Raw genomic sequence first — 25,077 nt, 5'->3', positions numbered from 1 at the left:
GGACTGGACATCATATAAAACAATAACAATGAAAATAAAAATAAAAACATCAATGCATTACAAAAATAAAACAGTAGTAATTCCACAACTTAGACTGATAACATGTAGTGCTAAACCTTACAAGGGGCACCAAGTAAAATCTTGCCTAGGGCAGCAAATTGGTCAGGGCCGGCCCTGCCCAGCGGTCACCACCAGTGTGTCCTTGAGCAAGGCACTTTACTCCATGTTGCTCCAGGGGGATTGTCCCTGTAATAAGGGCACTGTAAGTTGCTTTGGATAAAAGCGTCTGCCAAATGCATAAATGTAAATGTAAAGGCCCATTGATGTGCCTTTGAAATGTGCAGCATTATTCAATGTGATAATGTAATTTCCACTGAAACAGTAAGACAGGGCGGAACATATCTAACAGCTCCTATCCTTTAATAAAATAGCCAATAGTGTTTTGTTTAAATCACAGCTCAGCCAGAGCCATTGAGCTCGGAAAAGCTGCAGTTTCCTCCAAATATCCTCCATATCGCATTAAAATATAGCAGAATTCAAATGGGTCAGATACGTTTTATGGTATGCATCGAATCGAAAATATAATCCACTATGTGTTTATTATGTGTCTGGATCGGAGCAGACTGTGTGTGTGCGCTATACGGCAGCTCGCGTGACAGTGATCGTGAAATCAGACTTCATTCACCCCAATGGAAAGCATTTACACTGTCTGAATTGTTACCTATCCCGATTTACCTTGTAGAAAATAGTAAATGTGTGAACAAGTGACCAGTTTCAGTTGTAGCTTCAGCGTCTATTTAGGAGGCCAGACGCTTCAGATTCTAGAGAGCATTTGAGAAAATCTGATGCAGAGTGATGTCATCAAAATCATTGATCCATATTGGCAGAAGTAGAGACTGTAAGTTTTGAACGCTTATATATCCTAAATACGAAATGTGTCATTGTTTTGGAGCACACTATCTTATAGATAAAGGGAAGGCTAACATATTCACGCTAAAGGCCAAAAAACTTCTATTTTGATTTCATGGCGACTTTAATGTCAAGCCCTTTATAGAGTATCAACGCTCTTGTATAAAATAATGGTTCCAAAGGGGAGTTTTTGCAGTAGTGTCATAGAAGAACCATTTTTGGTTCCCCAACCAAGTGAACAGATCCTTTAATTATAGTGCGAAGAACATAAAAAAAAAATCTAAAGGACCATTTCCCGCACTATAATAGGCCTTTTTGCATTGGAAAGGTTCCACTGATGCTAAATGTTCTTATGGAAGTCAAAGAACCATATATATTCATTTTTTAAGCATTGAGGTAATGATTGATGGTTGGCAACGCATCACGACTTTGGCTCAGTCTTTTCTTATTCTTGAGCTGAATGAGGAGTGCTCGAGTGGGCGTGAATGAGTTCTCGCTTTATAAACCCCGCAAATAGGCTTCAACACAGACCTCACTTGTTGAGTGGTCTCTATGAGGATAGTCCAACGCTAACCAGACACACCTAAAGACTCCATTTGATCGGAAAATGACGACGGCAATGATGAAAGGATGTGTGCTGTTCATCTGCTTGTTCTTCACAGTTGTTCAGTCTATCACATGCGAAGCGAACAGGATAGATGTGCGCAAAAAGCACGAAAACGACGTGGCGCACCACAGCTCTGCCATAACAACAGGTAACACCTATTATATTACCATTTATTTAAAATGTAATCATTTAACTAGTAGCCAGCATTTAAACCATTTTAAACCAACGATTAATATTCCATTTAGTAGCCTATAGTTAATGTTTAAAAATGTAGGCTACATAGTTGTAGGCTATGTATCCACATATTATTATACAAATAATGACATTGAATAGCCTATATTATAATTTAAATATATAGTTTAATAAAACCTAAATATAAATAATAAAATAAATATAATAGTCCTAAAACCATCATTTAATTTTCAATTTACTTTAATGATAGTTATACTATAATGTATATTTGTATGTATCCACATATTAAAAAATTATTATATTGAATTATATATATATATATATATATATATATATATATATATATATATATATATATATATATATATATATATATATATATATATATATATATATATATATATATATATATATATAATCATTTAACAGCAGCCTAAACCATCATATAATATTAATTTTACTAAAATGTTACTGTATATAATATAATTTATATAGTTGTATGTATCCACATTATATTATAAAAATGAATTTTGTGTGTGTATGTATATATATATATATATATATATATATATATATATATATATATATATATATATATATATATATATATATATATATATATATATATATATATATATATATATATATATATATATATATATATACCAAAATGTAATATTCATTTTAGTATAATTGTAGTTACTGTTTTATTATGATACTATTGTTACTATTTTATATAATGTATATTATATTACATTAGCCAGCAAATTAATTTAATATAATTATAACTATATTAAATACATTATTGTATTTAATAGTATAATAATAGTATACTTATTTGTATATACTCACATTTGTAATAAAAAAAAGTATTTTGATTCTTTCTTTATATAATTCTGGTTTGCAAATTTATTTATGTTTTGTGTTTTGCGTATATGTGTGTGTGTTTGGCCATTCACTAATTAATTATGTCATATGATGACACTTCATAATTCAAGCCTTCCGATGATGTTTCATCTTTCACTACTGATCACATGACGTTAGATCATTCACTCTGGTGACGTGTTGGTTTTCACACATACTGCAATCAGGCCAGTATAAACATGCTGTATAAACACAAAGGCTTTGTTTCTTCTCAGGGATTTGCAGCTACTGTCAACGTCACTAATGAGCTTTAGAAGAAAACCGATTTTTCTAGCATTTTTTCACGCACAGTCTCACCATTCAATACCCTGCACTTAAAAACTCCAGTGAAAGGCTCATTATTTTCAGCAGGCGTCTCATGAACAGGCTGACGGGAAATATCTATCTATGTCTCTTTTAAGTGTTACCTGGGTTTCTAGAAACTTAAATGTGGCATGATGTGGTCACACACACACACACACACACACACACACACACACACACACACACACACACACACACACACACACACACACACACACACACACACACACACACACACACACACACACACACACACACACGCACGCACGTACACACACATACACACACACACACACACACACACACGCACACACACACGCACGCACGCACGCACACACACACACACACACACAAAAACAATACAAAGGTATATATAAAGTCCTAAACCAGTGCGTCTGTGTGTCCCAACAGGAGTGTGGAATCAGGAGAAACCAAAGAGACTCTTTGCCAGGACTCGCTATCTGTCTCAGCAGAGACATCACGTGGTGGTACGTTCCACACATCACTCTCCATGTTATTTAGGGTCTCCTAAAATGAGGACCCTAATAAAACAAACACAACATTGTTCAAGTGGTCTGATGCACATCTGTCATTTTGCAAGTGCAACAGTATAATATTCCTTCTTGGAAATCGAGTTGATCCTTTTTACATTAAAAAACTTGAGTTCATAGAAATGTATTAGCAGTTCCTTACTCCATTTATTTGTTTCTCATGAAAATATGTGTCCTTCAGAGACCTAAGCCCAGGCCTGAGGCAATTTCTCCAGCCCAGACTCCAGCCCGTCGCTGCGCCGGTCTGATGGAGAGCTGCTCCTCGCTCACTCCCTGCTGCGACTCATGCGCTTCCTGCCACTGCAGGCTCTTCAACACCATCTGCCACTGCTGGAGACTGGGACACCTCTGCTCCAAGAAGACCTAATGACCCCATGGCCCCAGACACACACACACACACACACACACACACACACACACACACACACACACACACACACACACACACACACACACACACACACACACACACACACACACACACACACACACACACACACACACACACACACACACACACACACACACACACACACACACACACACACACACACACACACACACACACACACACACACACACACACACACACACACACACACACACACACACACACACACACACACACACACACACACACACACACACAGATATACAGTATCAGTGGTTCTCAGTTGTTTTTACTTCAGCATACTCAACCAATACTGTTATCAAACAAAAATATCATTAAAATTGAGTTTAGACATTTAGTTTGAGGGTACCTTGCTAAAAGTTGCAACCAATAATTTGTCTAATTTGACAAGCTTCTACCAAAATTAACTTGTGCCAAAATACTGTAGCGTTCAATTACAACCTTTGACCTTAAAGGAACATTCCGTTTTCAATCGAACTGACATGTTGATTACAACAAAAATGATTTAGACTCGTCCCTCGTTTTCTTTAAAACCAGCAGAAATTGAGGTTTCAGAGAGGAAATTTTTTGGGAGCAGTAATGTGGAGCACTTACATTAAAGTCATCATGAATTCTTATTTTTTTATGGAATATTTCAGTATTATATATATTTTTTAATTTATCTGCCCATCTCAACATCTCATCTCTCCTCTGATGACGTGTTTTCTGATGCGAGGGCGGGGCAACCTGTCACTTACATGTGATCGACCAATAGCAAACCACAACCATCCAAGCAAAGTCAAGTTACTTTGAAAAGTAATGCATTACAATATAGCGTTACTCACTTAAAAAGTAACTAATTATATATATATATATATATATATATATATATATATATATATATATATATATATATATATATATATATATATATAAAACAAAAAAATATCTATTTTTGGGCAAATGTAAAATCCCTTTCATACCAAAAGTGAAATAGTAATCATCAGACTGAAGGAAATGCAAATTCATGCATGTATAGTAGAGGGCGCAGCTCAAACAAACCTTTCAGCTGTACTGCCTTTTCATGGATTGCAGAAGAATAGGATGCAGGAGAAAAAGTTAAACGCTTACTTCACCAATAAAAACAATTATTCATTTTGAGGAAGACTGAATTACTGAAAGTAATGCATTACATTACTAGCTACTTGAAAAAAGTAATCTGATTACGTAACTCAAGTGACTTTTTGTTACCCCCAACACTGGTCCTACCCTATATTTTCTCTCGTTTCACTCGGATATACATCACAATAGGGAAGAAAAATGATAACTTCCGTTTCACGCTGACTTTAAAAGCACTTACATTATTTTTCTGCTTAAACATATGAATATATTTGAACTGTAAAGCTGTTTAAAGCCTCGTTTTACAGTGATTTTTAAGTAGTAAAAGTTGTATATTAATGTTATTTAATGGACATCAGCTAACATGAACTAACAATGATCAATTTCAGTTTTATGAATGAACGTTAACAAAGATTAATACATGTATTGCTCATTATTAGTTAATGTTGATACATTAACTAACATTAACTAATATTGTGAAGTGTTACCAGCGTTTTCTGTATTTTTAGTTAGCATTTAGCAAATGTTTGTTCATCACAGAACAATATGAGAACCACTGCTATATATCACACAAGCAGCTGTGCACCAACAGGATTTAGATCTCTGATTTACATACTGCTATGTAGCATGCCATTGATCATACATGACATTAACTGTTCAGTGAATATTTAACTACCATATGACTCGAGTTATTCGCTCTCTTTTTGCACCATGACAGTATTGTGACTGCTTTGCCAACTGGAGATGTTTGTCACAGTGAACACTTGTAGGATTCATGCTGGCAAAGTTTCATTTTTGTTATTATTCTCAAAATGTTAAGCAAAAATGTTGAACTAAAATCAGTGTAACAGTGCCTAAAAGCTAAGTCAAGTCATTTTGGGTGAAGTAAATGTGAATCCAATGTTATCCTCATACTGTGATTCTTTAATAATAAGTTTTAAGACGTTCATCCTGTGATGATTCCACTGTCATATGGCATTTTTCCATGTTTCTGATTTCTGCACGGGGGGGAAAAGTATACGTGGATGTCAAGCAGACGCTTTACTGTGGATGAAAATCTTCTTAAAGAAAAGTTGCTATAAGTGCTATCATATATTTCTATCCACTGTCAGGTCATATTGACTGAATATTATGGGGGTGGGGGGTTCAATGTGCTCTCAAAAAAATTCTTTGTAATAAAACCTGCATTTTGCGAACTTTCCTTTCCTCTATATTGTTCTTCTATAGTGCCAAAACAAAATCGTAAAAAAAGGTCTCGTCTCAAGTTGTGGTTTGTCTTCAAAGGACATGGACTCCTGCACATTATGTATAAGAGACTGTTGGATCAGAAACAAATGAAAGAAATGCTGCAAAATCCAGTCCTGCTCTATTGGGGGACTTAGATCAGATTAAGGAAGTGTGTGAATCTCCTCAAAAATCACGCTTCTGATTCCTGCCAAATTACATGTGGTACATTTATAAATCTGCAGCTGTTTTCAGCTATGGCACTGTGATCCATTTAAATCCTGCAGATGTCTTGGATACAAGTGCCTTTTGCTGTATTTTAATAGATGAGGTCTGTCATATTTTCGGAAAAGCATGGTGCCTATAATCACTGACATTTGTACATAGCTAAAGTCAGTTAAATGTAGATATTAGGGCTATATGTAGAATTCAGAAATGCTGGCACTCGTGCACACTCAGAGTTCTTTACAAACAAATCAGTCTACGGCTGTGTCCGAAAACTGGAAAATGCTGTCTTCGGAGGACACATTTCAATGTAGGAAGGCACGAAGGCATGTCCGAATCCAATGTTAGCTTCCTGTCTCAGATTCCTTCCTTCCTTCGCTGCCTTTGATATCCCGCAATCCTATGCATTCCATTCGTTGACAGATGAGCTAGAAAAAGAAAGATGGCACCTGAAAGTTGCGCTTGATGGTCAGTTTGTGTGTAAATGTATGTTTTTCACTTCTGATTGTCATTTTTATCAGGAAATTAGCAATTAATTTGTTTAGTTCACTCCAAAGCTCGCTTTATTTTGCTGTAGTAGATCATTAAACTGTTACGCTGCCTCAGAAGTCTTTTGTGAGGTACCTTTGTGCGCTTACGTTGCCTACAAAGTCATTGCCTTTAAAGGCAGACAGACAACCTAGAAAGTCAGGGAAGGTCTCATTTTTGAGGTTTCATTAAAAGCTGTTAACACATTGGCAATAAAAGTAATTAATACATGGACATTCTTACATACAGCCCCTTTAAATATTGATAGGCTAATAAGGCATGACATGCAAAAAGTGTTCAAAGAAAACGCAAATGAGCATTTTAGTTTTTGTATAAGCAACAGGAATAAAACCTCTGTTAAAAAAAGTATACTTCAAGTTTGCTTTAAGTAAACAAGTAAAGTTCAAGTATATTTTTCAAGTATACTTTATGTAGCTAATATGAATTTAGTATACTTGTAAGTGTACTATTTCAATAGGCCTACTTCTTGCAACTAAATTGCCCCATTTTTTTAAGTGAATAGGGTAAAAATAAACCTAATAGAAGTGCTGTTTAAACATGCAATTGAGTCATTAACTACTCAAATATTCACTAATTCATAGACCTACATTTCCAGAACAGAAAACTGAACATTGGACAAAAGGTTCAAAATTCTTCCTTGACAAGGTTTTTACAGCAGGGTTTTTTTTTATTTTTTTTTTTATCACTCCATAAACCAGAAAATACTGTCAACAGCCAGAAAACAAATTCCTTTTCACCATAGGAATAAAACATTATATAAACTAGGCCAATGATATATGGAGAAACTCCTCTGTAAATCTTGAGAATATGGATAGGAATAAAACTGTAAAATTTGGTGAATGTAAATGCTGCTGAAGTGGAGACTCAGTCATTTCTCAAAATTATTTTTTTCTCCTGCACTTTCAAAGATATGCATTGTGTTTGAAATCTACAGAAGTAAATAGATAAAATAAATATTTAAATGTGTATATATTTTCTTTTCACTAGTCTGAAAGAAACCCAGTTATGGAAGCAAAATAGCCCAAAATGATATTTTCTGAAATGGTTTATAATTGAAGCTAAATGAATCAGGTTGCTAAATAAACCAAATGTTTATCGGTTTCTTAATAACATTTTGTACCAAAAAAAGAATAAAGTTCAGTCCCATGTACTATTTACTCTTCCACCCCAAGACTTGAACATGTTTTTAAGCCAATATGTGGAAAAGGTATTTAATAGATAAGAGTAAACATTACAAGGCAAATATACTTTGGGTATTGATTTATAATTTTATTAAGTATATTTTAATCAAACGATTAGGTACAAATATAGGCCAAACATAAGCTACTTTCTAAAAAAAGTAAATCAATATTTTTTTGTAAGGACTTGGGTAGAGGCTCATTAGAAGAAAGGGAGGAAGGTACTGTAAGATGCTTATTCACATTGCCGTCTACCAGGGTTTCATGAACTTTTTATGAACTTTGTTAAATAACTGTTAGATTTCACTGTGATTATTTACAACCACTCATCCCTGACCCTTCTACAAACTGTGTAATATTTAAAAATAAACTTTCACATTAATTATCTGTAGGAAGACAGAACTAGACCACAGATTCATCGTCTTGAGTATCATAAATATCTGTTATGGAGATCTTCTACGAAACGCACAGAGTTTTTATAGTGATTTGACAGGTCTCTGATCTTACATGATCCTCGCGAGATCATTCGGTAACAGGAACATTTCTGCCATACGTCATGTCTGGAAAACCTGTCATGCATTCCGCTTCAAAGAGTAACAGGAGGACACAAGCCAAACGTCTCCCACATGCAGTCTGTATGCAGATACAACTGATGGGTTTGGATACCATCACTTTAATACAGAAAGATCTATGAAGCTTTTATTGGCAGGGAATCAAGTACAATGTGGAGAGATAATGCACATTTAAGCTTACAGGAGGATATTAATTATTATAAGTTATCATAGGCAGATCATTTAGATCAACTTTTTGAAATGAACATCCATAACTCAATGAAGCTGTGTAGTGTTTCAACTTTTGAGTTAGTTGCTGATTCATTTACAATAAACACAGTTCTCTTCTTTATTCAAATTAATGTAGTAAATATTTTCAATGGTCACACTACATACAGTAATAAGGTACTGAGTAACTAAATTCACCTGTGCAATTATTTTGTGGAGCTGCTTGTAATTAAACAAAGGCTAGTCATTGTCATTACTAGTAATTCACATGATTATCTACCAACATGTAATGTGTTAAAAACAATTAAATAACAACAATAAAAAATATTAAATTATACTGATGTACCAGTTTCTAACTTTACAAATACATTTAGAAAATAATGCATTCACTGTATATTAATTAGTGACAGATAGTGGTGTGATTTATTTATTTTCTAATATATAAAAAAAATGATATGTTCTTGGCTACATGAAATACTGCATACACTCTTAAAAATAAATGTGCTTTATTGGCATTGATGGTTCAATGAAGATTATTAAAATGTTCTTCACATTAAGAGAAAGAAAATGTCACTGTGAAAACACCATTTGGAACCTTTATTTTTAAGAGTGAATGGTGGCAAATTAGTTTCAGTCTGTAATTAGTCATAGTAGGTTATAATAATAATAATAATAATAATAATAATAGTGTAAGTAATAAAGACACTGACAGCAATGATTTTGTGTAAGTCCCTGTTCATATTTCAAACAGGTCAGCTGACACTTCCGGTCCTTACTGGAATCACAGCTTTATTGCAGTAAACCGGACACCTCTTACACTGAAATTAAAGCACAATAATTATGAATATTGTGTATGCTTTAGCAAAAGGCAGTGATTTAATAAAGCAAATAAAATCTGTATGTCATAACACAATGTTTTCATCAGTTCAAGTGGCCTCAGAATGGATCACAATATGTGCTTGAACCACACAAATGTCTCAGCACGAGTTCAGTTGGCTTTGAGTCTGTGGTGCATTCGGCTAGGAGGTAAAGGAGGAGGAGTAGGAGAAGAAGAAGGAGGAGGGGAAGGAGGAGGAGATGAAGAAGAAGATATAGAAGAAAAAGAAGGAGGAGAATGAAAATGAGAAGAAGGAAGAGGTGAATGAGAAGGAGAAGAAGGAGGGGGAGAAGAAGGAGTAGGACCAGAAGGAGGAGGATGAGATGAAGAAGGAGAGGAAGAAAAAGAAGGAGGAAGAGGAGAAGGAAAAGGAGAAAAAGAAGGTGGTGGTGAAGGAGAAGGAGGAGGGGGAGGAGGAGAAGGTGAAGAAGGGGGAGGAGAAGAAGAAGAGGGAGGAGGTGAAGGTGAAGGAGGGGGAGGAAAAGAAGAAGAAGGAGGAGGAGGTGAAGGAGAAGGAGGAGAAGATTATAGGACTGAGTTCATTAAAATCAGTGTGAATGAAAAGTGAACTTAGACAAAAAGTATACCAAAGTAATCTGAGTCTACTTTCAAGCCCAGATACATCATGAATGCTACGGAAATGTCATTTTTCTTTTCTTCTTCTTCTTTTTTTCACTTTTGTCTCTTTTACAAAGAACTTTCAGTAATTGGGAATGTTCCGATCTAATCTGACTTCTGACTTGTAATGTTGCCTGAATCATAATCATACACTGTTCGTTTGTTGGCCAGAGGAGAACTGGCACCCCGACTGAGCCTGGTTTCTCCTAAGGTTTTTTTTTTTCTCCATTATGTCGCCTGATGGGAGTTTTAGTTCCTTTTGCCTTTGGCTTGCTTAGTTGGGAACACTAAATATTCAACTATATTATTGATCTGCTAAAAATATAGAGGCTCACAAAATAATTTTTTGCACACTGTTTAAAATGACACTTGCTGTTTCATTGTGATTGTATTGCTTTTTATTTCTTTTAGTTTTGATATCCAGTCAACAGCAATATTAAATGCTTGCCATGCCGCAGATAAAATTACAACCTCAATATTTGTCAAATTAATCTCAATGTGATTTTTTTTTTTACCAAATCGTGCAGTCCTAGAGGTTATCTATTTAAAATATGGTTATAGATTTTGTGTGCAGTCATTAAATGAAGGGAGAATACTGACCGCACTGCCCTGGCAGCTCCAGCGGAACATAGTTTCTATGGCATAGATGGATATAGGCAGAGGCCAGTGCGCAAAAGGCTGGTCTGGAAACATCTGCACGTTCATCACGTATGCACATCAATCCATCACAATTCAACAAGAACTGCACAGGATCCACCTAAAAAAAGATCGAAAACCCAAAAAATGAACACTCAAAAGCGCAATGTAAAATAAAAACAGTTTGACGCAGAGAGAATTCTTCATCTGAAGTTCATTGTGTTGTTTACTATTGCATTCTTTCATTCTCTTTTTCATTTCCTCACTTCCCCCAAGGAGTGGATGTCTTTTGATCAATCTAATCAAAGGGATCTTTATATACACTGGCTTGTAATAGTTAGCACATGTCGTTGAGTGAGAGGAACAAAAAAAAGAGTACAGTAGTTACCACTCTGAAACAGGGGCTCAGAGGAGAATTTGTGAAGGAGAACAGAAATTTGCACGACAGGGAGTCGGCAGTGGCATTCTGACAGATTTCAGCTGTCCTGCTAGCACATTCCGGATCCACCTAAAAGCAAAGGGCAGAAAAATAATCACATTAGAGCCACACACTCTTTAGTCACCCTCATGTCATTCCAAATCCGCATGACATTCTTCTCTCCCGTGGAAAACAAAAGATGTTTTGATTAATGTTGACACTGTCCTTTGGAACCACAAAGGTTCTTAATTTTGAAAATATGCAACAGCAAATCAGGGTTATTACCGTTAACTAAAACTATTAAAAACATTCCTATTAATTGAAATAAATCTTAAATAAAATAAAATATAAATATTAGCTAAAAAAATATAACGTGCCTTGTTGGCAAGTGCTATTCGCACTAGCTCTACCTAGCAATGCCTGGTTGGGCCAAACAAGATTAAAAGCAAACGCTTGAAATTCAACATCTTTAGTGGTGCAATCAGTAAAGCATAAGGCTAAACAATCTTGGTTTTGATGCGATCGACCCAGGTTCGAATCCGCCTTTTGCAGACTTCGCTCTTATCCCTTTTCTTATCACAAAATCACATGGGAAAGGCATTTACTTTCAATATAAAATTAAGAAATTGTTCTAAATGTGGAAATAAAGTGCCTAACGAAATGTTTAAAGGGGTGGTAAACCACGATTTCACTATTCTAACTTAAGCTAGCGTGTAATGTTGCTGCTTTAGCATAAACAACATCTGCAAAGTTACAACGTTCAAAGTTTAAAGCAAAGGGAGATATTTGCTTTTAAAGAAATCCATTTCTGAGAACTACAGCAAACGGCCAGTAGGCGACTACACACATTCCTCCAGGGTTGGTGACATCACCAGGCTCAATATTTACATAAACCCCTCCTCTGAGAATATTAAATAGGGGGGGGTGAGGCCATTTTGTATCGCGGCGCTGTTGTGGTATAGTTAGGCTGGAGTGTTGTTGCCGCGATGCCGAGGAAACGCTGTTATATTCATCAGGATTGCAGGTCTGGGGTACTTGCTTTGTTCAGCCTTCATAGGGACGGGGGTGCGTTGCAGAGCGTTTAACATACAACATGTTATATGCACGTGTGTATGAGACAGAAGGGAACAGGCACGTGCGGGGCTCCCGCAGCACATCTCACAGAGGGAAACTTTCACAATGTTCGCGAGTTCAACACCGGATTTGCACAACGTCAGCTGCATAAGACAAACACTGCCAGTGTGTGAATGCACGACGCGCGCGGGGCTCCCTCCCGCAGCACATTTCACGGCGGAAAACTTTCACAATGTTCGCGAGTTCAATACAGGATATGCACAACGGCTTGACATGAAAGCTGGATTTACAAACAGAAGCTGTTTACGGGCCACCACCTGTAAGTCTGATTTATTTTTCATCGATGTGTTTTCCTGTAATAGGTTGTAGCAAGGAAGTAAACAGATGACAACACTGTTCTGCAAACCAGTCTGTTAAATGCTCATTCATACTTAACGTTATCCGACGAACACCTATCGTTACAAACACTAACGTTAAAATCTCAACAGCGAACCTGACATTAGTGTAAATGATTCTTTGATTAGAGCTTTTATGTATTATTTATCTACAGGCTTGCTAAACATGGTTCTGTGTGTGATTTGGCTACTATAGTAAAGCCAGTTTTTAGTGTTTTGGGTTAATAGTTCTTGCGACAGATATTTGGCTATAATCGTTCTAAAAATACAAAAGTAACAGTGCCATTCAGTAGCGATCACTATAGATCCGCAGTCTTTACTCATTAGGACTGAACAGGTTCTGCTCGATCATCTTCACTAAAATGTTCTGGGTCTGATTCGGGCTCAGATTGGTGTGGTTTTATTGACGCCATCGTTTCTAATACTGACCAAAGCACAGTCTACCGGTAAGGTAAGGGGCGTGACGTTTCCGACAAACGTACACTGCGGTTAGCGAATCACAACACACTGGGCCAGCTAACCAATCTGAGCCCATTGCGTATTTTTGAGGGACTGGCTTCATACAACCCGGAAAGCATCAGACCGTTTTACAAGGAGGGACAGAGCAGTGTAGAATAAATGTCAAATATATGAAGAATAATGATTTTTTTTTAAAAACGAAGCATTAACACATGTTACAGTGCACCCCACAAACACAATCAAGCCGTCAAAACAATGTGTTTTACCACCCCTTTAATAATGATATAAGAATTTATTTGGTAGGGGTCTAGGGTAGGTGTAGGGAGGGCTTTTATTGTCCCAATAATTTTAATAATATAATCATTTACACTCTATGTTATTATTGCATCCTGTTAATGTACAACAATACTGAGGTGCAAATAGTATATATCTGTCAAAATAAAGTATAAATTGCATGTAATTACTATTTACACATATTTCAAAGAACTTCTACTTTTATATGGTGTAAATAGAATATCACCATTTTCACTTAGTATGCTATTTCACTTAGTAAATAGCATCTACAGCTATTTGCACTTAGAGTAAATATAATCTATCACTAAGAAAATATGTTATTTTCACTTAGTGTAAAATCAAGTTGCTATAGCCGCTGCAAAAACAAAAACATATTACATTTTTAAATGTTGCATTGGCAATAAACTAAAATAAGTTTAAGTCAAAGCACTAAAATTATTAACTAAATAGAATAAGATAGAATGATTGATAAATTGTTCTCTATAACGAATCATGATTGTCACCCTATTCATGAAATAGTTTAGTTAGTTAGTAAGCTTAGATTCATTTAGAAAGTCCTTTTTACCAACTGCTATTACAAGATGATAGATTATATTATAGAATCACTTGGTTGTATATGATCATAAATGTCTTGCGGAACTGATACTGGAAAATAATTGTTGTCGTAAATGTCTTTTATATTTTATTATTTTCATTATTGTGTGGTATGTGCTGCTGTGATGTGTAAATTTCCCGCAGGATTAAAATCAAAGTCAACTGGAAATAAATTAAATCTAAAACTACAATGAAAATAAATAAACCTAAATAGCAATATAAAAGAAATAATAAAATCTGAAAAGCACGTAAAACATAACAAAACCTGTTTCAGACATGAAACTCTATAGAGGGCGCAGGCTGATTTACATGCAGTCTTGCAAGCAGGGCCGGCAAAAGCTCAACTGCAACTCTAGCACAAAAAAAGCACAAGTCTCTAGTTCATTTTTAATGAATGACGCACGGAAAGCGGCAACTCGTGGTAGTCTCTGCGTGTGCACAGCTCTTCATAGCGGTTATAAATATTATTAATATCAATATGGCATCCCAGCAAACATTGGTGCAACGGTGTGTATCTGGCCAAAAATAGCCGCTGTAGGATGGCATAATTCACATTTCCAAAAATTGCATTCAGATGCTCAACATGCATTCCAGTCAACTTTCATTTTGGAATTATTTTTCTACCATGACAGGACGTGTTGGAGGAATGTCTTTTCAACGGTCATTAAACGTCCAAAAGTTAGCTGGAATATATATTATGCACACAAGAAGGTGAGCCACATAACTTAGGCTACACATGCCTTCACATGCATAAGCCAACCTTTCAGAAGCGCATATGGGGCTTTAAAATCATTGGCCATCACCTGCAGTAAAAGTAGTCACCTTTTGTATTCATATATATGATTTTTTTTTTTTTTGATGATGATGATGATGATGATATTTTTCGATGTACATCAGGGAGTTTGATGGTGCTCTATGTGGGGCGGGACGGGGTGGGAGTGTTAGGCTACTAGAATGAAGGAAAGTTCCATCACTTGATGATGGAAGTGCAATAATTCAAACGAATGTCCAAAAAAAAAAAAAAAAAAAAATGAAATACATTTATTTGAAAAAAATTCTTGCCGACCATGCCTAGTTCGCCTATAGGCACGCGCTGGCCCTGTCTGCAAGCAATCACATCATTACAAAATGGCACAAGCTGTTTGGCCTCTGCTGATCCTGCAGCCAATGAGATGCAGGACATTTAAATAGATGCAGGACATTTAAACCCGCTCAACATTTAAATAGTCTGATGCAGGGACTAGCCAAAAGCAAACACTGAAGCAGAGTACCCTACCTCTAAAACCCACTCCTCCCCAATCCATTGATCATGAGCTTTATTTAATTGCCTGGACTTATTATGTTGTGATTATGTTCAGCTATGTCTCATTGTTAAACTCTGCCTATATAAGCCCCGTATTTTCACTCATTCGTTGCAAAGTCTTGTAAGTGTCACACTGCATTTCTGAGTGCCCTCCCTCTGGTTTGCCGTGTTTTGGGTTTGACTTTCTGCCTGGTTCCCCGGATTTCCTTGTTTGCCTGTGTTTTTCTGCCCGGTTGTCTTTTTGGATTTTCTGTCTTTCCAGTTTTGCGGACCCAGTGCTGACGTCCGTGTGAGCAGCTGGCATCTCAGTAGTCCCAACATCGTCTTCGAGTCTAGTGCTTCCAGATAGAGCCCTGCGCGGGACTGTTCTCTTAAACCCGCACCCGCCCGCCCGCTCCTGCTGAATTAATGACCAGGACCGCCCTCTCCCGCAACCTATGTGTTCCACTCCCGCCCGCCTTCTCCCGTGGACTTTATCTCACAGCTTGTGAAAAATGTACACTAAATATTCGTTCAAGTTAACATCCAGAATAACAGACTTTAAACATGATTTCGTTTAATTAAGATGAAGTAACCAATGCTAAACCAAAGCACCACACACATGACAAAAACATTGGGTAGCCTATGTTTTTTTATTAGCGTTATAACATTAACCATTAAAACAAAACCGCAACTAGCGGCACCTCAGTTTTTAGGCTGCATACACACTCACCAAACGAGTAGCCTAAGTTGGAAATAACTGATTAACCCTAACCTAACACAGAGAATTTTGAAAAAAGGGCTATATAATTTTAACAAATGAAATACACAACAAAATAAATTAAATAAATAGAATTCTTCAAAAAGAAAAAAATAATAGCCTACTAAAAATAAAAATAACAGACTACTTAACAAACAAATTAATTTGATCACTGGGTTGATCACCTTGCTTTGTTTAGCCTACTCCATATTACTATGAAGGAAAAGTATATTGCTGACTGACTGCGGTCTCAGACTTGTGCGTCTTTCTTCCAAGATCCGCCCACACACACTGAATGCCCTCTCTGACGGCGCACTAGATGCGGGAATGCTCAAAATAAAACGCGCAGATTTTGATAGTACAGGAAAGCACTCTTTGCTGAACTTCCCCCACTGAAGCACATTGTCTGGATCTGTTTTTTCCCAGTCTGCGAATCGGTCAGCGTAGCTTTTTGTTTCTACTACAGGCCAAATACCGCGGGTCTCCCGCTAAATTTTCTGATCACCCACTCCCGCCCGCAGCAGAGGTAAAACCGACCGCTCCCGCGAGATTTGCGTTGGGTCCCGCGGGGGCCCAAACCCAATGAAGCCCTCTACTTCCAGATCCAGTAATAGAGAGTCTGGAGGTCTCAGAGGTTCTCCCACGTCGATTGCACTCCCAGTTACAGCGATGGCCATTCTATGTATATGGGCCGCATATGCTTCTTCAGTTCCTTCCGAAGTGGCGGCATCTGCTCATGAACTCTCTGTCTGCTATGGCCACGAAGGTCATTCCTGCTCCTGTACTCACTATCGGTCCTGGCATGACCACTGAGGTCATCCCCAAACTTCTTGTCTTCCCTGAAATGACCACAGAGTTGATCCCTGAACTTCCTGTATGCTCTGATACGACCACGGAGGTCACCCTTGAACTTTCCTGTTTGCCCTGACATGACCATGGAGGTCGTCCATAAAATCCATGTCTGCCCTGACACTAACCATCGAGGAACTCTCAGGTCATCCCTTAAACTCCCAGCCTGTTCGGTTATGGCCTGAGAGGTCAACCGGGAACGCCCTGCCTGCACCGTTATGGGCATAGAGGCCTGCTCCACCTTAGCCACCCGCTCTGCCAGCTTCACCTCAGTCTCGCCTCCTCGCCATGGACCTGGCCCTCCGTCCTGCTCCCAGGTCAGCTTCCGTTCCACCTCCCTCCTGGATTTATGTGACTGGTTGAGGAGCGTCTGGAATACGCTCCTTAAAAGGGGGCTATGTCACATCCACCAGCTGGAGTGCCCATGAGGGCACTTTTCCCTAGTCCATTGCTATTAGATCAGGAACTTCCTTTCCCGTAACTCAATGCCTGGACTCATGTTGTGATTATGTTCAGCTATGTCTCATTGTTAAACTCTGCAACGAATGAGTGAAAATACAGGGCTTATATAGGCAAAGTCTTGTAAGTATCGCTCTCCCTCTGGTTACCCGTGTTTTGGTTTTGACTTTCTGCCTGGTTTCCTGGATTTCCCTGTTTGCCTGTGTTTTTCTGCCCTGTTGTCTTTTTGTGTTATCTGCCCTGTGTTTTGACCTATTGCCTGTTTTATGTATTATGATTCTGGTGTGCCCTAATAAAGCTGCATTTGGAAACTCATCCTCCGTGTCAGAGCAGTATGTGACAAAAACAGCAATAATCAGCAGCAGCAGTGTAGCAGATCCAGTCCGCCAAGACCAAATACATTAACATTGCATTATAACATGCCAAATCTATTCTGAGAGTTGTCACGATTTAACGAAAATAAACATGAACATGCTTTTATTGTTATGGTGTTTGCATTTTTTGGATCTTGACACCGGTCAAGATGCCTGTCAAGTGACACTGGTCACTATATGCCTTTCCTGAATGGATAAGAGCAGTGTGAACATTCACCAAAGTTTCACATTTTTGTTCAATGGAAGAAATTCATGTTCGGATTGACATGACAGAGTAAATGACTTGAAATTAAATGAACAATTCTTTTAACTCTGAACTTCTCGCCCAAAAAAAAGCATGCACAGGATAAGTTCATATGAAGCAAAATAATAGAAATAGTGCTGTGGTTCGTGTCTGTCTGTTTAAGTTGTGCTGTGATCTCACATGCTAAACAGGTGTACATTCCTCAAAGGTTTCTTTCGCTACCTGCCAGCTGTGAGTAAACTGAAGCACGCTGCGTGTGTGGGAGCCATCTGGCAGAAGAAGCTCGTTAGCTGCCTCATTATCATTGGTTCCTAAAAGACCAGTGGACACACCTGAAAAACAATTGATTAAAATAACACGTTAGAACATAATGCATTTGAATGATTCACCGCTACCAGAGAGTACTTTTGTAGGCAGCAGTGATTTTAAGTGCCATTAAATCTGTTAACACATCACATTAACTGCCCACTTTCCTTGGTTCAATAAGAAGTTTTTAAAAAAAAATGGTTTTCATAACCACTTAAAAATTATTTCTAGTTCTAGGCCTTGAACTAAAACAGCCAGCTCAGAGATTAATCATAACATTTAATACAAAGCACTTTTTTGTTGTTGTTGAAAATTCAAGGGGAAAAAAAAGAAACAAAGATGTTTGAAGTTTGGGGACACAATGCCTTTTGCTTTTTTTTTTTTAACCCTCTGGTGCTCTTTGTTTAGGGGTTGCATTGGTTGTCTTCCCAGTCATAAGTGACCGGACACCTAAAAATTAAACTTCCTCCACCCCAGTAAAACCAATGCAATTTATTTTTCTTCAATAATATTTTTTCTTTTTAATTTTTGTATTTTGAGATGATTTTATGGTATTTTTTCACATTTATGCAATAATTATGGTCTATATTTGCCATTGAAAATTCTAAAAAAAATTTTTTTTGCAATTTAAAAAAACTGCAATAATTTATTATTATTTATTTCATGTTAAAATAGTACGGTGACGCATTGATGCCACATACATATTTTTTTTCACTCTATGTCGTAATAACGAGATCTTATGTCGTTAAAACGACATAATTTTCTCGTAATAACGAGATCTTATGTCGTTAAAACGTCATCTTTTCTCGTAATAACGAGATCTTATGTCATAAAAATGACATAATTTTCTCGTAAAAACAACAATTTTCTCGTAATAACGAGATCTTATGTCGTTAAAACAACATATATTTTCTCCTAATAAGGACGTGTGTTGTACAGTGATGTCTACAAAATATGCCTATATCCACATTAGAGAATTCATATAGCCCATGTGCATTTGTCACACTTCCATGTCTGAAAGCAGAAGCAAGCTAAGAGTAAAATAGGCTCTTCCGCTGCCTGTTTCAGTGGCAATGCCCACAGCACGAAAGTATTGTATTGATGTAGCCAAGGGTAAGTCATACCTGCATCAGTGGCATAACTTTAACCTAGAAATGACGGACCCCGGTGCACAAATAGTCTATAGAATTGAGTTTTGAACACATTTAATGATTTTTTTTGATGGATTTGAATATATATTTAAAAAATCTCAAAGACTATTTATTATAAAGTTATAGATTTTTTTCTGTGAACTTGTGTTTTTGCAGATTTCCCATTCATTTCCTATGGTGTCATTTTTGACCGAAGAGCACAAGTGGGAGTATTTTTTTTAAGACCACTTAGGATGCTCGAATCATGCCCTCAATTTTTGTGTGTTTACATACCGAATGCTAGAAAAGTCCAAGAAAAAAAAAGTAGACCAAGTTTCATATCATTCTGATGAAGCTGTGATTTCTAAAAATTCCAAATATGGTTCATCGGTTCAGATTTTCATTGGTGTGTGTATAAGTGTGCATGTGTGTGTGAGTGGATGTGTCAATATCACACTCTTGATGTTTTAGAGTGTCACCCCTTTACTGCTGTGTACTTTTTCCAGCATTGTGGCCGATTTGTAGATTGTACACAAACAAATTCTGTGAATTTTTGTGTTTTTGCAGATTTCCAATTCATTTCCTATGGGGGTAATTTTTGACCGAAGAGCACAAGTGGGAGTATTTTTTTTATGACCACTTAGCATGCTCGAATCATGCCCTAAGTTTTTTTTGTGTTAACATACCTAATGCTAGAAAAGTCACCAAGTTTCATATTTTTCCAATGAAGCTGTGATTTAAAAAAATTCAAAAGTGGTTCATAGGCTCAGTTTTTCATAGGTGTGTGTGTATAAGTGTGCGTGTGTGTGAGTGGATGTGTCAATATCACACTCTTGATGTTTTAGAGTGTCACCCCTTTACTGCTGTGTACTTTTTTTCAGCATTGTGACCGATTTGTAGATTTCAGACGCAAATATTCTGTGAATTTCTGTGTTTTTGCCGATTTCCCATTCATTTCCTATGGTCGGTCATTTATGACCGAAGACAATGAACGCTACTTTTTTTTTTACGACCAATTAGCATGCTCAAATCATGACCCCAATTTTTTTGTGTTTTTATATACCTAATGCAAGAAAAGTCACCAAGTTTCATATCATTCCGATGAAGCTGTGATTTTTAACATTTCAAAACAGAAAAATTTCCGGTCAGAAATGACCGGAAATTGATACTTTTATTCAGTAAAGCCTAGTTTATACTCAACGCGTCCGCACGAGCGCGAGGGTGCACTGCAAATTATTTGGTTCTTATCAAGATTAAAAAAACTTAGAGTAAGAAGTGTTAGATAATTTATCTTGTTTTAAGAGTGACATTTCTTATTTTAGTGAATTTCTTTCTTATTTTAAGTGCTTAACTTTACACTATAATCTTAATTCAAGAAATCTTGTCAAGTGAAATTATCTTGCTGCATGGACAGATAGTTTCACTTATTTTCAGTATCTTTTCCCTTAGATTTAGTGTTTTTATCTTGTTTTTAGACACCCCATTTTGCGTGGCGGTGTGCAGTACATTTTTTGTAACTTTTCGCGCCGCTCCGCATCCAAAGATGCACAAGTTTGAGGCGAATCTAGCCGAGCATGACCCGGCACCCAGTTTGCACGTACAAAGTAGTTGCTTATATTTACAAAATGAGCCTACGAAAGCAGAAATAAGTTTAATAAAGAAAAGTTTACAAAACTAAATGAAAGTGTTTAATGAAATTAGGAAACATTTAAGAGATTGTTAATTTAGTTGTATAAGTTACATGTGTAGGCTACATACATTTTGTTTTCATGCCACAAGTAATATCAAGGTTTATTTTGATCTGTTTTACATGATTCTTTTGTAGTATGGCTTTTGTTGAAGTGTAGGCTACTAAAAAATATTGTGTGTACATTCTTCTACTTCTGTTTTCTGATGGTTTATAGAACTATTACTCCGAGTCGCCCTCTGTCGTTTCAAAGAATAGCACACCGGCGAGCACGTCAAGTATAAACGCCTCGTCAGTCAGCGGAGGCTTGCTCTGCGGAGCCAGGCGAAAGTATAAACAAGGCTTAAGGCTGCATTAAATTGTAAAAAAAACAAAAACAATCAATCAATCACTCTATCTATCATCGTCTGTCTGTCTGTCTATCGTCTGTCCATCCATCTATCAATCATCGTCCCTCAATCTATCTATCATCATCCGTCTGTCTGTAAGTCAGTATATCATCTGTCCATCCATTTATCTGTCTATCATCGTCTGTCTATCTGCCTGTCTGTCTGTCTATCGTCTGTCTGTCTGTCTATCTATCATCATCCGTCTCTGTCTGTATATCATCCATCCATCCATCTGTGTCTATCATTGTCTATCTGCCTGTCTATCTATTTGTCAAAGAATAGCATATACCAGAGCTCTGGTCAAGAAAGAGTGTCTTGAAAGAGTTTTAGCTAAATGTTTTTGCTAAAAAATAGTACTGGAAGTAATGTAGTAAGCAAAGCTAATGATCTTACCGTGAAGCCATCCATCTAGGATCGCACTGCAAACCTCTAGATGAGGGTCACATGAGACCCGAAGTCCTCTGTCATTGGACACCTCAATCATGTTCCCAGCCTTTCTGATAGCCACTTCATGGTTAGTGTATGGTATGTGCGTTATGTGGCAATTAATCTCCACCTACAAAATATTTTTTTTTGTTTAAATCTGTTTAATTAGATCATATTCCATTTTTCAGATAAAGTTTCTAAATTAGCTATTAAAAGAACAACAAGATGTACCTCTCCATTTGGGTGAATTGCAATCTTTGTGTTTTGCATTTGCACCTCAAGCGAGCGACGTTTGAACCTGACAGATTTGAGTGCAATGCTGAAAGTGTGCTTGATGACATCAGCTGCTAGGATGAAGTCACAGGAAGCTGGGAGCTTGAACAGATGTCCATCAAATGACACCAAATAGACATCTGCCACTAGAAATGCCTGATCTGGACATAAGAAATAAAGTACAAAGACAGATTAGATGAAACGGGGAAAAAAAAAAATCAACTTTCAAATTAGTAATTTGTTTCTGTCATCATTTATGTTTCAAACCTCTATGACTTTTGGGTTACACTTTATTTCGGTAGTCACTTAATGACTAGCTGAAATATTCCAAACTTAACACTGAACTCTGAACCCAACACACTTAAAGGGCCCTATTTTAAGGATCCAAGTGCACAGTCTGAAGCGCATGGCGCAGGTGCACTTAGGTGTCCAAATCCACTTTTGCTAGTTTAATGACAGAAAATGATCGGCGCACCCTGCGCATGGTCTAAAGGGTTGTACCTAGTCTCTTAATGAGTCATGGGTGTGTTTTGGCCGTAACGTGCTATAAACCATTCAGAGTCTCATCTCCCATTCCCTTTAAAAGCCAGTTGAGCTTGCACCATGGCGGATTCGCTATTTACATGCCGGAATATAGACATCCTCAAACTGACGAGTCATTTTAAATACATGTGTATTGCCACGATTGGTTAAATAAGTAGCCAATTTAATTCGTCATTACTGAAAATAGGTCATTTCGATACATGCAATGACTAAGCATTATGATATGTAGGCATTTTTATCTTTATGTACACAATAATAATCTTTTACATTGTAATCCTTTTATTTTTAATATTTGGCATGTTTTGTGTGCTGCGTGTCCTGTGTGTGTGTAATAAGCAGAGTGTACGTGCGTTGTGCACCCGCCTATAGGCGCATATTACTAACGTGCCCTTAAAATTTGATGGAAACATTCTTTGGGCCCTATCATACAACCGGCGCAGGGCGTGAAAAGGATAACTGTTGTTGTATTGCGCTGGGTGTATGATAGCTAGGGCCCAAAGAATGTTTCCATCGACTGGAACAGATTTGAGTTATTGACAGTCAGAGAGGAGCACAAACCAAAATGACTGACTCAGTCCACTACACGACACACTTAACGATTGGTGAGTCATGACAGAACATTCTCCCAAACAGAACTGTGCGAGATGTTGTAGGCTACTGAAACAAACATGGATGTCAACAGACAGCTGTCGCTACTTATTTGCACTGCAATTTGTGCAAAAAAAAAAAAAACTGTAAAAAAAACCCTGCCGACAACACTGGTGGTTTTATTTATAAAACGTTAAACAACTTGAATAAAAACATTTTCATGAAGTCCTGTGTTTCTCTTTGACATTTACTTTTTGCCGTTATCGCCTATAGACATTTAATTATGGATTTCCTTAAATACTTATTAATTAATTTAGTTAATTACAACATTTCTAGTTCAGTTTCTATTTCATTCATATATTCATATATTTCATTTCTAGTTTAACTTATAATCAAGCTATGATATTCTCAAAACAGGAATTATATATTTTTTTGTTCCGGTAACAGAGTTAAGTTACTGGTTCGAACAAAATATAAAATACTGCTTTGTTTATTCAGATACAGAAGTTATTTAAAATGTTATTTGTATATTTTCATTTTCATTTTACCAGTCTAGTAAATTCTATTTAATGGGACTGCCAACACTGGAAACTCTGAAAGCAAAACTTCATTTGACAGAAGAGCAGCAGAGATATTTAAGGAACGGTAACACTTTACAATAAGGTTCATTAGTTAACTATATTAATACTTACAAAGTATTTATTTATCTTTGTTAATGTTAATTTAAACATTTACTAATTCATTATTAATATCTTGTTAACATTAGTTAATGCACTGTGACTGTGAACTAACATAAACAAACCATGAACAGGTGTATTTTTATTAACTAATGTTAATAAAGATGAATAAATACAGTAACAAATGTACTGCTCATGGTTAGTTCGCGTTAGTTAATACTTTAACTAATGTAACTAATGAAACCTTATGGTAAAGTGTTACCTAAAGAAGTATTTCCTCATCATTATTTCCTCAAATATATTAGATATAATTAAAGTGAATATATATATACATATATATATATATATATATATATATATATATATATATATATATATATATATATATATATATCCAAAGATTCTCTATTGGGTTTAGGTCTGGAGACTGGCTAGGCCACGCCAGAACCTTGAAATGCTTCTTACAGAGCCACTCCTTGGTTATCCTGGCTCTTTGCTTCGGGTCATTGTCATGTTGGAAGACCCAGCCTCGACCCATCTTCAATGCTCTAACTGAGGGAAGGAGGTTGTTCCCCAAAATCTCGCAATACATGGCCCCCCGTTCATCCTCTCCTTAATACAGTGCAGTCGCCCTGTCCCATGTGCAGAAAAACACCCCCAAAGCATGATGCTACCACCCCCATGCTTCACAATAGGGATGGTGTTCTTGGGATGGTACTCATCATTCTTCTTCCTCCAAACACGTTTAGTGGAATTATGACCAAAAAGTTCTAT

The 25,077-nt window shown here is 36.8% G+C and overlaps 1 protein-coding gene across 1 annotated transcript; it reads left to right on the top strand.

Moving 5' to 3' along the window:
* Positions 1 to 1,516: 1,516 nt before the first annotated feature.
* asip2b (agouti signaling protein, nonagouti homolog (mouse) 2b) lies at positions 1,517 to 3,853 on the top strand (the record flags this gene model as incomplete). Its single annotated transcript, XM_079819193.1, has 3 exons — positions 1,517 to 1,664; positions 3,347 to 3,423; positions 3,668 to 3,853. 3 exons carry the CDS (start codon positions 1,517 to 1,519, stop codon positions 3,851 to 3,853), a joined length of 411 nt encoding a protein of 136 aa, XP_079675319.1.
* Between the last annotated feature and the right edge of the window lie 21,224 nt (positions 3,854 to 25,077).

Source organism: Gobio gobio (assembly GCF_949357685.1).
Source record: "Gobio gobio genome assembly, chromosome: 6".
NCBI lineage: Eukaryota > Metazoa > Chordata > Actinopteri > Cypriniformes > Gobionidae > Gobio > Gobio gobio.
Note: the sequence above shows the minus strand (reverse complement) of the source record. Positions and strands in the feature narration are given on the sequence as shown.